This window comes from Peromyscus eremicus, chromosome 6 (assembly GCF_949786415.1).
Source record: "Peromyscus eremicus chromosome 6, PerEre_H2_v1, whole genome shotgun sequence".
NCBI classification, from domain to species: domain Eukaryota; kingdom Metazoa; phylum Chordata; class Mammalia; order Rodentia; family Cricetidae; genus Peromyscus; species Peromyscus eremicus.
Genome location: NC_081421.1, coordinates 80,967,180 through 80,980,203, shown reverse-complemented (window position 1 = coordinate 80,980,203; position 13,024 = coordinate 80,967,180). Strand labels below are relative to the sequence as shown.

At 48.4% G+C, this 13,024-nt stretch overlaps 1 protein-coding gene across 1 annotated transcript; it reads left to right on the top strand.

Annotated features, from left to right (window-relative positions):
- Positions 1–2,929: 2,929 nt before the first annotated feature.
- On the top strand, positions 2,930–8,305 carry LOC131913441 (glutathione S-transferase Mu 2-like). Its single transcript, XM_059266074.1, has 8 exons — positions 2,930–3,062; positions 3,407–3,482; positions 3,829–3,893; positions 4,207–4,288; positions 4,387–4,487; positions 5,450–5,545; positions 5,639–5,749; positions 7,748–8,305. Exons 1-8 carry the CDS (start codon positions 3,027–3,029, stop codon positions 7,835–7,837), a joined length of 657 nt encoding a protein of 218 aa, XP_059122057.1. The 5' UTR covers positions 2,930–3,026; the 3' UTR covers positions 7,838–8,305.
- Positions 8,306–13,024: the final 4,719 nt, after the last annotated feature.

The window sequence follows — 13,024 nt, the reverse complement described above, 5'->3', positions numbered from 1 at the left end:
TTGGTGGCTAGCTTTCCGAAGGTCATCTAATGGTTTTTAGCAAGGCAGAGGGGACGGGAGAGAAGGGCAAGGCCTGCTAGAGCATGTCTGTCATGTTTGAGCTGGCCAGAGTCCCTTCATAGAGCACTGGCTGCTCTTCTAGAAGATCTGGGTTCAGTTCTCAGCATCCACATAGCAGCCTATAGTCATCTATCTATAACTTCAGTTCCAGAGGATCCAACACCCTGTGCTGGCCTCTGAGGGCGCTGCACACATGTGGGACACAGACATTCATGCAGGCAAAATGCTTATACACTTAAAATAAAAATACATAATAAATGTGTTTTTAAAAAACTTTCCCATTTTAGAAATGTTTCTTGTTTTCTATAATTTCAGGTTTTATTGCATTTCTGCTCTCTGGAAAACTTTGTTTTGCCTTATTCTTAGTATCTGAAGCAGGTGGGAAATCTCTTTTACTGAATTCCAGTTTGTCAGTGTCCTATGAATGAGATTTTATTTTCCTATTTTTAGATTTAAGAAAGTGTTGTTTTGTATCCTGGAGTTTTCTAAGTTTAGATGAATGATATTCCAGAGACTGTGAAGAAATTTCCAGAGGAGACCTTGGCCAGCATGGCTCCTCCTCTTGTGTTGCTTCGCTTTCCTCTCTGGTGTGCCTCATATTTCCTGAATCACGACGGTCTATAGAAGAGCCATTCTATGTATGGGGCCCAGACTGTGGGAAGGTGTCAACAACTGCTTTTTTAAAAACATAGTACGGAAGGACCAGGTGAATAAACAGCAATGTTCCAGTATTTGTTCAATATATTTTACATTTATTTTAGGTATATGGGTGTTTTGCTTGTAGAGTTCAGAAGAAGGTGTTGCAGATCCCCTGGAACTGGAGTTACAGACGGTTGTGAGCTGCCATGTGGGTGTTTAGAATTGAACCTGGCTCCTCCAGAAGAGCAGCCAGTGCTCTTACCTGCTGAGCCACCTCTCCAGACCCTTGCTTTATATTTTTAAGATTATTATTTTAATTCACATTAGAGTTTTTCTTAGAAATTATCTCCTCAATTAGAGCCAGGAATTTTATATCTCCCTGCTCATAATTATGAAGACAATGACATGCCCTGTCTTAGTCAGGGTTTCTACTGCTGTGATAAAACATCGTGACCAAAAGCAAAACCAGGAAGAAAGGGTTTATTTCAGCTTGTAGTTTTACATCACAGTCCATCACTGAGTGAAATAAAGGTAGGAATTCAGTCAGGGCAGGAACCTGGAGGCAGGAGCTGATGCAGAGGTCATGAAGGGGTGCTGCCTACTAACTTGTTCTCCATGGCTTGCTCAATCTGCTTTCTTATGGCATACAAGACCACCAGCCCAGAGGCTGCACTTTTCACCCCTGTGGGATGGGTCGCCCATATAAAACATTAATCAAGATAATTCCCAAAGTCTTGCCTATAGGCCAGTCTTATGGAGGTGTTTTTCAGACAACTCTAGCTTTCGACAAGTTGATATAAAACTATCTAGCATATGGATAGGTAACAATGATTCAGAGACCCATGCATGCACGTGTGTACATGGACTTGCGCCTTGTAGTAGATTGTGGTCTGGGGAAAGCTATGTGAGAATTTACTTTGGGGCATTAGGCTCCTTCTAGAGCTCAGGTGCAGTTTACTGAGCTGACGATTCACCACAGCACTGCACCTTGCTAGCCTCATGACATGGTTTCTGAGCTCTGGGCTTCACAAAGACCCACAGAGTATGTGGTTTCTCTGCCCTTAGTGCTGAGGTAGCTTCTGCCTGTCCCAGGAATGCTTATACCCTACCCTGGAGTCCCAACTGGTGTTAACTCTCCAAATGTACTTTCTGCAGAGCAACAGCTTTGCCCTTCGATTTGCCAGGTCTGGATCATCTTTTTTCGTTATTCATTTTGTCTTGCCCTTTCCTTAATCAGGACAAAGTCAACTAAAGTTCAATTTCTCACACATCTCTTGATTTTGAAACAATCTTGCCTTCAAGGACATGGGATGGCAGGTGCGACAGTGTTCTTGACAGGACTTTGTCCTTTTGGAGGTTGTACCACAAAATCCATATCACAGGGTGACTTGAAAAGCTACTTACTTGAACCTCGCTCTCATAACCAGACACATATGGGTCAGGGACCCTGACAGCTGAAGATCTGGCCTTGGGTTCCCTGTGTCCTGTGCAGAGTTCTCCAAGGATCCTTCTGGACAGCATCTTGTTGTCCCTTGGAAGCAGGAGAGGTGTCTGTTCCCTTGGAGAACATGCTCTCCCACCCTAGCATACTCCAGCTGTGAGCTCTGTGTTTCCAGTCGACCACTTTGGTGGTCAGGGTGAAGCAATGGCAGCCTACTGCCGCCTGTGATTGCGGGAGTCTCTCAGATTCGCAGTGTGCTCAGTGTCGAGAATTGCAAACACAGCCAAGATGCTAAACACCGAAACCACTTGATATTCTGTCTGCCCTTTTCCTTGGGTAGGTCCATTTTATTGTGCCTGTAAAGGATCGAATACCATTCCTTGTTTAGTTTGTTTTTCAAATTGGCCAGGGTCCTGCTGTTCCAGCGATAGGACTAAACTATTCCTTGGAGGGTGTCTTGTTTTGGACTAGCAAGAGGCTGAGTGATAAGAGCAGGGGAAAGGAGAGATCATTGTATTTTCAACATTTGGCCTCTCTCCAGGGACACTGACAGCTTGGGGAATGGGGAGGGAAGGAGGAGACGGAGCAGCGGCGTGGCGTAGGCAGGGACAAGGCCTACAGAGTCACTCATCAGGTTTTAGGGGTCCTATCCAAACCTGACGACCTGGGGCTACTTTAGAATTGACTCCACTTTGTTTAGGCTTGGAAGCTGAGATAAGGACTCCGAGGGAGCCTAGCCTAACAGGAACGGGGCGGGGCCGAGAAAGAAGGGGCGGAGCCAAGACGGGAGGGCGGGACTCACTATCCGGTCTGCTGCTTCTCTCCTGTGCACCAGGATACAGTCACAGTTTGCCTAGCTTCGCTGAGGCCAGACAGCACCAGCACCATGCCCATGACACTGGGTTACTGGGATATCCGTGGGGTGAGAGAGGGGTTTGACAGCCGAGTGTGATGGGGACGGGGCGGGGGGGGGGGCGGGGGGGGGCGGGGACGTGCCAGTCTAGGAAATGGAGCCGCCTTGTAAGGCCTTGCTGGATTCCTCAGCCTGTCTCAGAGCTCTAGATGTTTGATACTAATCTCCTCCCCCCTCCCGTGTGTGCGCGCGCGCGCGCGCGCGCGTGTGTGTGTGTGTGTGTGTGTGCGCGCGCGTGTGTGTGTGTGTGTGTGTGTGTGTGTGTACTGTTAGATCAAGTGTAGGGATTCAGATACAGAGAAGACGTCAGAGTCAGGGGTCCCAATGCCTCTCTGATCAGCCTTGTTTCTTAGTTGTGTCAGGCCATCCGTCTGTTCCTGGAGTACACAGACTCAAGCTATGAGGAGAAGAGATACACCATGGGGGACGGTAATGACTCCCTGTGCCTGGCTCCTTGTTGCCCAGACCTGTGGGCCTCTTCCAGCTAGAAGAAGTAGAGTCTACACCTTCAAGAAAGCCCTGTGAAGACAGTTTGGTCTTCCAATGCAGGGTTGTGACTTTTCCTCTATTTGTGATTTAGTGTTTGCTTAAACCTTTTGTAAACCTTTGATATGCAGGGCCCACAGTCCCAAACACTCCGGTAACCTTGGAATATGACACTCAGTGTGAGAGGTTGCAGATTCCCTGCCTGGGGGTGGGGTGTGAGGGCGTGGGGGATGGGGGCTTGCCTGACTGGGAACTAGGGTGATCTCTTTTCACATGGTCTTGTCTACAGCTCCCGATTATGACCGAAGCCAGTGGCTGAGTGACAAATTCAAGCTGGGCCTGGACTTTCCCAATGTAGGTGCAGGGAAGGGGGTGGGGCTGGGGAAGGCATGGTGTCCTCACCTCATCTCCTTGTCTGGCCGAGGGGGTTGGGATCAGTGCTTCTGCTCACCTGCTCCCATTCCTGGTGGCTGCACAGTGTTTCTGTGATGGGCAGTGTCCCAGCTATTCACGTCATCTGTCCCAGCTCTTCCATTCAGTGTTCACTGTGCTCATGGAGGGCTTCCCGTGCCAGGCACACTGAGTGCCAGGCCCCATGTCTGTCCTCACCAGAGAAGGGATGCAGGGACCCCATGTCCCATCTGACCATCCCTGCTTGTCCTTCCAGCTGCCCTACTTAATTGATGGGTCACACAAGATCACCCAGAGCAACGCCATCCTGCGCTACCTTGCCCGCAAGCACAACCTGTGTGAGTGGGGCTGGCTGCAGGGTGGGGCATGGTGGCCATCCCCCTGGGCTTGGCTGGGGTGGGATGCTGAGAGTGAGTCTATGCTGTGTGTGCTGCAGGTGGGGAGACGGAAGAGGAGAGGGTTCGTATGGACATTTTGGAGAACCAGGCCATGGATACCCGCATGCAGCTTGTGATGGTCTGCTACAGCCCTGAGTTTGTGAGTCCCCCAGTGGATGGGGGAGACAGGGTTTGGAGTTAAATCCTGTGTTCACATCTATATTGACTCTAGCAGTATTGACTCTCTAAGGCCTTACTTATCCCAGCAACGAAGTGGCCTTCATGACTCCATAATCTTGCCAAATAACCACTGAGTCAGTTTCTACTGCTCCTAGGATGCAGTTTGGATTCCACAAGCTGGAAATACAGTTTTTAAACATTAGAGAATGTATTAAGAGTCCTTTTCATCTCCTTTAATTTCCATAGCCCTCTGTCCCAGCTATTCATGTCCTCTGTCTGCTCCTAGAATATGGAGACTCAAACCATGAGTTAAAACAAAGAAACTGGGTGGCAGGTGGTGGTGGTGATGGGGGCGTGTTATACCCCCTGGCCTCAGACATCTCTCAGAGCTCGGCTATCTGTCCCTCCAGAACTGTGCCCTCAGTAGCCACAGGAATCAGGACTGCTTCCCCATAGGCAGCTCGGGGGTTGGCCAGAGGGACGCTGTTCCTGCCACTCCTTCCTTTCAGCATCGAACATTCCTTCACTTCATAATAAGTACTCAAATATCCACCATTCTGCCATCCACTAGGAGTGCCTTCTCCCCTGAGCTAGTTTGGTGTTTTGCCTCTTTGATGGCTCCAGCTGTCTGAGTCCAGAGTGTGTCAGGTACACGGGCACCTCTGAGTCTAACCCACAGGATCTGACTTGGGGAATAAGTAGAGTTCAATGAAAGTGTTGTATTCCTGTCTGACTTCTCATCATCTCCAACAAATGGGACCTGGTGCCTGTGGGGGTCTGATTAGTAGAATTATTTTAAATTAGGTGAACTAATTTAAAATCAGGAAGCCGACTCAGGCCCAGCCTTGAGAAGGTGGACACTCTCCCCCGCGTTCCTGTGAAGTCAGACTCTTGGCCAGGGAGCCGGTGTCAGGGTGGTGACTGCTGTCCCCTCTACCTCAGGAGAAGCGGAAGCCAGAGTACTTAGAGGGTCTCCCTGAGAAGATGAAGCTCTACTCTGAGTTCCTGGGCAAGCGACCATGGTTCGTAGGGGACAAGGTAAAGAGGGTAACTGGTGAGGAGGAGGAGGAGGAGCAGCTGCTATTCTTCCAGGACTATCTGATCCCATCCCACTGACCCTGCTTCCTGCAGATCACCTATGTGGATTTCCTCGCTTATGATATTCTTGACCAGCAACGAGTGTTTGAACCCAAGTGCCTGGATGCCTTCCCAAACCTGAAGGACTTCTTGGCCCGCTTTGAGGTGATGCCCTGGTCTTCCTTCCTCTTGGCTGTCCTTCCCTTCCCCCTTTCCAGAATGATCTCCTAATCTTTTAAATTAAAAAAAATAATTAGCATTTCTTGAGCCCCGGCTTTCTGGGAGGACCTGTGCTCAGCATCTAACATTTAGAGGATCAAATTTATCACTACAAGATTCCTACGAGGTAGATAGAATTATCAGACCCCCAAGATAAACCGAGACTGGAGGGTGAATCACTTGCTCAGGGTCTCAACTCCCACCCGTGGAGGCCTGTTCGGTGTGGGCCCCTGACTTCTAGAACGACTCTTCCTGTTTTGTGCTGAAAAGGAAAGCTTCAGGCCTTCGCTCAGCCAGGGTTTCCTGTCTGGGACCTTTTGGAGAAGTAGAATGTGACGGAAGTGTGCAAACAGCTGGCTTTCGGCATTAGGAAGGCAAGGGACAGCAGGGTTCATGTGAAGTCCACGAACGCAGAGTCTTCATAGCTGACCTGCAGAGAGAGCACTTTGCTTCTCCCATCCCTACTGTGGACACATGGAGAGCTCAGGGCTCTGGAAGGTGCTTGGATTTCGTGGACAAGCAGGGAGGGCCCTTGTAGAAGGGTTATCTTTTGGGGGAGAGGGGATTTTCTTTCCTCCCTCTCCCTCTTCTGTCTTCTAATGCTCCAGTTTCCATCTGTGAGATAAGGTCATACACTTACTTTAACACCTATTTGCTGACCTCTCTCATGTGAGGCACGTTGTCAGGTCCCAGGGGACGTGTCCTGTACCCTCATACTGGACTAAGTAGAGCGCACAGTGAGGTGGGGCGCACTAGACTGTGAGGTGAGCGTGGTATCACCTGGGGCCAGAGGGCCAAGCCCCAGCCTCACCTCATTGCTGCTCATATGACATCCAGGTCGCTGTGTTTGAAACCCCCAAATCTACTTTATTAGACAGTTGGAAGCATTAACTTAATGAGTGCGTGCGTGCGTGCGTGCGTGCGTGCGTGTGTGTGTGTTGGTTTGGTCTCTCCCCTCCCACCCCCCCTCTTTCAGGCCTGGAATCTGTTTTCATCCCTCACTTCCTGTCTAGTGATGTGCCTTCTCAGCTAGTTCCCATTAGCTCTGCTTCTGGTCCAAGTTGGGGATTATGTAAGAGCTGGCATCACCGTGGGGAAGGGGGAAGGGAGAGCTAAGGGCTGCCACCTGAGGGTTGGTGCTCTGGCTTGTTGCAAACAGGTGGTCCTGGGTTTTAGAATTCCTCAGCAGTTGGTTATCTGGGAACTGAATCTTGATAAAATTCACTCAGGGTGACTGAATTTGGCACAGTTCCTGTATTAGAGCTAGAGATACATTTGATTGGGCTATCTATAATAATATTGGATTTAGGTAGCAGATGGAGAAATTTGGACTTTTTTTCTCTGGGAATGGGTCAGAACCCCGCCCTGCCTTTCCTGGCAGGCCTCCCTCCGTCTTAAATATTTCCACCCAGCATTTGCTGAGTCATGGGGTGGGATCTGGGCTCTTTTTCAAGCTACTCCGGCATGCTCTGTGAACTCCTTTCCCCTGCCAGCTCCTTCCTCCATGCTCAAGTTCAGGCAGGAGCTTCCCGGGGGGGTGGGGGGGGGTGGGGGGGTGGGGGGTGGGGGGGTGGGGTGGGACCAGGCCTGTGCAGACAGAGACAGGGCTGGGTGAATAGGAGGGCGCTGCTTAACCTCCCTGGACTTCAGGTTCCCTCCGGATAAATGATCCGTTAGGACTGATTTTGCAGGGTCACTGAGTAGTTTTTCCAAACCCATGAAGTACTGTCTAGAGGACACCAAGCCCCCGGGACAGTGCTGCTTGTCCATCTGAGGTCCCTCTTAAGCAGGACACTAAGGAAAGGAACTTGAAGAGATTCTTTTCCAGCGCTGAGATTGACCGTTCTGCTCTGGATCTTGGGCCTACATGGAGTTCATGGGGTGGAGCTGGTCAGGCCAGCGAAGCTACAGGCCTGAGCTTTGCTCTCTCTTTCCCACTCACAGGCCCTGGAGAAGATCGCTGCCTACATGAAGTCCAGCCGCTTCCTCTCAGGCCCCATATATTTGAAGACAGCCCTGTGGGGTAACAAGTAGGACCCCTTAATACCAGGGCCAGGTGGCGATCTATGGCTACGCTTGCTGACCACTGGCCTGGGGCACATCTGGGTCCCCGCACCTCTGCGTCAGTCTTCCCATTCCTTCCCTTCATCCATTCCCTTCTCTGAAAGGCCTTAGCAACCTCCTTTTCCCACTCAGCCTCTCCCAAGCCAAGCTTTTGTTAACTCCGGCTCCCCATTCCTTCAGAGTCCCTTCCTCTCCTTCCTTGTCTTTGTGCTGGATCCAAGTAGCCCTCGGCTTTGCTGAGGGTAATGAAGGGATGCACTTGGCTCTGTGGCTCCCCAGCACTGCCAAAGAAACCAGTCCTGCCTATGTCCAGGTGCCCACCCTCAGTATGAGGCTGCCCAGCATTGCCCGAAAGACCAGTCCCCTAGTTTGTAGACCCTAGTCTCCCAATATGGGACTGTCCAGCACTAGCTGGTCCTCAGTAAAGTCTGAACCATGTTTGCTCTGTGTCTTCTTGCCTGTGGTTCTCAGGACTGCGTTGACTTGTTTGGGTGGTCATTGTTCTGTTGTTCATAGAAGGGACAGGTGTGTGTGTGTGTGTGTGTGATCTTGATGGTCATACAAAATATAAGATCGTTGAAAGTCCTTGATATTCTGGTCATTAATTCTGTGTTGCTCACCCTGGGGTTCCTATAGAAGGGTGCTTCTCTTCTTCTGTGCTGGGGTTCCTCACTCATTCAGTCGTCACAGTGCCTCCCTCACAGAAATGGGCAGAGAGGTTCTGGGCTGATGGGAGGGGGCTCCATTAGGCTAAGCACCTTTTCTTTCCTTCTCCCAGAAGCTTTTCCTAAACCAGACATCTCTCCTCCTATTCTCAGGATGCTTCCCCATAAACAGTCCCCACCGTTCGCAGTTTGTGTCTGGGGTGTCTTACTGAACTCCATCCTAAGATGATCAATGGGGAGATGCAGGTCCTGTTGGACTTTTCATCTCTGATATGTGTGAGAGAGCCTGGCCCGGCGTCATTGCTCTTGCATTTCGGAAACTGTAAAGCACCGTGCTCAGCAATGCTTGTGCTGAACTATACAGCCAGCGGCATTTGGCACTCTGGGAAGTATTCTCTTAGCCTGAGGAGGTACAGAATGAGATGCAGAAGGGTTTCCACATTCAGGCATTAGTCTGAACCAGAGTCTCTCCCACGCAAGGGTTTAAGAGGCTCCCCGGCCGCCCTTGGAAGAGCATGGTCTGAGATGGGGCAGGCCTAGTTTGCTGGCCCCAGTGCAGCCGTATGTGATCAGCTGTGCCGTGGGTATTTTGTATCAGCTTGTCCACAAAGGAGCTGGACTCACTGGAGAAGCATCTGCTGAACAGGTTCCTGTGACAGCGGCTAGACCATGGATTCTGACCTTGATGAGCACTGCCTGTACTAGGGAGTAGATCTGGAGGAGGTCCCTGCTGGGCATTGTTCCAACTGCCAGAAGTTACTTGCTGCCCTTAGGAAACTAAGGACCACAGGCAACTTGTGAGGGTCATTGTGAAATAAATGAGTCATTAAATGGGGAACTGTCCAGGTGTGGTGGACCTTTAATCCTCACACTCACAAGGCAGAGGCAGGGAAATCTATGTGAGTTTAAGGCCAGCTTTGTCTACATAGTGAATTCTAAACCAGCTTGGGCTGCATGGAGTGATTTGTTCTCTTGGGATCAATAAAAAAATAATAAGATAAAAAATAATTAGTAATATGAAAGCCCAGAGATGCTCAAAATTTGTGAATCTCATAAAATAAAAATTAGGCTAAAGGTTCATTAAACTTTACAGATAAATGAAATTTAAAAAAGGAAACAGGACTAGGGTATAAGGCAGTAGTAGAATGTTTACCTAGGATGCACACGGTAGATTCAATCCCAGAGCTTCAAAAACTAAACTAAACTAAAATGGAAAGAAAGCAATGGAAGTTAGGAGTGAGAGTACAGGAAAAGTTAAGTAGAAAGAATACATCGTTAACCCAGACTGCAGTACACGTAGATTTACAGCAGACTTACAACACTTCCCACAACAGGCTAATATTGTGGGTGGACGAGCAATCCCGTGTCCTTCACACGCTCCGTCTCTGCCTCGTTCCTGTAAAGCAGCCATAGGCCATGCATAATGAATGGTTAGAGCCGAGCCCAGCAGAACTTTCTTTACAAACACGGATGGTCACAACCCCATGAAGAGCAAACATCACCATTCAAAAGTGGACAAGACTGGAACAGCTGTTTCTCTTTAAAAAGACATACAAATGCCGGGGAGCGTTGGGAAAGTCATGAACCATGCATCATTGGAGAAAGGTGCAGCAAAATACAAGCTGAATCCAACAGCATACTAAGAAGATTATCCTCCTAGAGGAAGTGGGATCTATCTGAGGGATGCAACCGTGGGTCAATGAATATAAGTGAATATATAGCCTAGAACACATTTGATCATTTCAATAGATGTAGAAAAAGCATTAAAAAAATCCAACATCCCTTTGGGATTGAAAACGCTCAACAAATTAGGCATAGAAAAAATGCACTTCAACATAATAAGGGACTTATGTAATAGACCAACAGCCAATGCCATACTGAAGGGGGAGAAGCTAAGTGCTTTAATTTTAAGGTCAAAGAAGCCCATTTTCACCTCTTATTTCCCCTGCCATGTGCTCCCTCTGCTCTCTTCACCAACTGCTCTAGTAGCCAGCTTTGCCCAGGGAGGAGGAAATAGTCACTCCTAGTGGGGAGGTAATCTCTTCTATCCCCCTCACACATACGGAATGGCTCTGGCTATGGGAGCTTCTGGAGGACTTTCCCTCGGGAAGAGGCACCCCTGCTGGGCTCAAGACCCAAAGGTTCCCTTTTTCCTTCTTTCATGGTTTATGTTACCTTTTCAGATTAGGTCTCATATACAGCCAAGGTAACCTCAAATTCATAGCGATCTACACCCTCCTTAGATTACAGGTGTGTGCCACCACACCCACTACCAGGTACTCTTTTAAATCCTCTCTGCTTCTTTCCTAAATGATCTGCATAATTGGAAAACTCAGAACCCACCATGCTCTGAAAAACCTGAGACTCTTATTAGCTTTCTAGAACAGTCTTTTATATCCACCAGCTGACCTGGTGTGACTGTCAACAACTCCTGGCTACTTTCTTTGTGGCGGAGGAGCTAGACAGAATCTGGCTTGAGAGTTGAAAAGCCACCTTGGAGTCTTGTGGGGGATAGGTGCCTGACACCCTATTGCTCTCTACCTTATTTTTTGAGAGAGGAGGTCTCTCTGAACCTGAAACGTGCTAACTGTCTAGACTGGATGGCCAGCAAGCTCTAGGGACCCACTTGTCTCTGTGCTCCACAGTGCCCTGCTGGGAGACACTTTTACATGGATGCTGGGGATTTGAACCCAGGTCCTCATACTTGCATGCAAATACTTTACCAACTGAGTCACAGATTCCTATATTACACTTCAAAACAGAACAGGATTTTCTCAACCAAGTCACATCGTGAGGTAGTCCGACAGTCTCCCCAAAAGCATGATCCACCCGAGAGGCCTTAGGGTCCATTACATTACCTGTACCCCCATAGTTCTCTCATGTGAAACATGATTTAGGAAGGAAGCAGAGAGGATTTTAATCTCATTTTAAAAAGAGTACCTGGTAGCAGGTGTGTGGCGGCACACACCTATAATCTGAGGAGGGCGAGGATCGCTATGAATTTGAGGTTACCTTGGCTGTATATGAGACCTAATCTGAAACAACAACCAAAAATAATGTTGCTACAATTGGAAACATTACACCTTAATAAACTATACATACATCTAATAATTCTGATTTGCTTCAAACTTGTAACAATATATAACATTACCCTGTTTGTTCTACTGTTTGATTGAAGACACTTCCTTCTAATAACACAGCAGCATTTACTTAATTAAGAGTCAAATACACACATACACATCTACTTAATCTTTTCTTCCGGATTTAAGTCCCACATAATAAGTCACCTATAATTATTTCCATTGAAAATCTCATAAGCACATTACAAGCCCATCCCTGTCTGTTTTCAAAAGTATTGCATTCCATTTTGCCTAAGCGTGGACTGAGCCAAGCTATGATATCAAATAACCTGTTCTCAGGCCCCAGACTTCTGTCCTCAGGGACCTCCCTGAAGCTGAACTTCTGTCCCAACTCTAAACATTTCTGTCTGAATCACCTCCATTTATTTCAGGAACAAGGAGTCCTGCTCCTCTGTGTTCTGCCTCCAAGCAGAACAGAGAGAGCGTCACAGCACATGGGTAGGAGACTGATTTGGGGACTTAGGCACTGGCTCTTCAAGTTACTCCTTGGGAAGTGTGTAGAATGTCTATTGTGTTTAATAGGCCAAAGTGGGTGACGAGTCTACATTTAGGATTGAGAGGCTCACGGAGCTTTCTCACAGGGAAGCAGTGGCTTCCATAGGCTTCAGCAGATGTCAGTTCTAGGCTTGGAGGAGAAGGTGAATAGCATTGGGCAGGACAAAGGGGCTGCAGAGAAAGCAAAGGACAAAGGTCAGAAGCATGAAAAACAAAAGAAAACGTGTTTCATGGAATTTAGATTTATAAGTCTGTATACTATTTATAATATTGATCTCCTAGTGTTCTAGAAATACTGACTTAATGGTCAGAACAATTTAGGGAACAGTTCACTTATTAAGGAAGACCTGTACACAGGAGGCTACCATTGGTGGGGGACTGGAAGAGTCAGGGTGGGTAACCCAGGCTGCGCTTGTTCCACAGGGAATTTGGTGAGGTTGAACCCAGTACTCCAGGGCACACCCGGGGACGGTGGATGAAAAGATATACTGGAAAAGGAGCAGAGGTCATTAGGAAGGTAAGCTGGAGCAACAGTCGTTTTCCTGAGACCTCAGAAACTTCTAGATAGTTCAGCAGCAGAGATGTGAGCTGATTGGCACATTAGAAGGAGCACTGACTACATTCCTATTCCTTCCTCCGCCCCTTCTCCGTCCAGCTCAGTCATTCTTTCTCAGCATGGTCCTTGAAGAGATCTGCCCTGCAGCGGAGGAAACAGGAATGTGTAATTTCTATACAGAAGCCAGGTGCTCTCATAAGCCCTCTCAAGCTGGCTTTCCAGACAGATCCAAACCTAGGGTGTCAGTGTCTCGGCTCCGCCCACTGCATCAGGAAACAACTCCATCATGAATTGTCTTTTA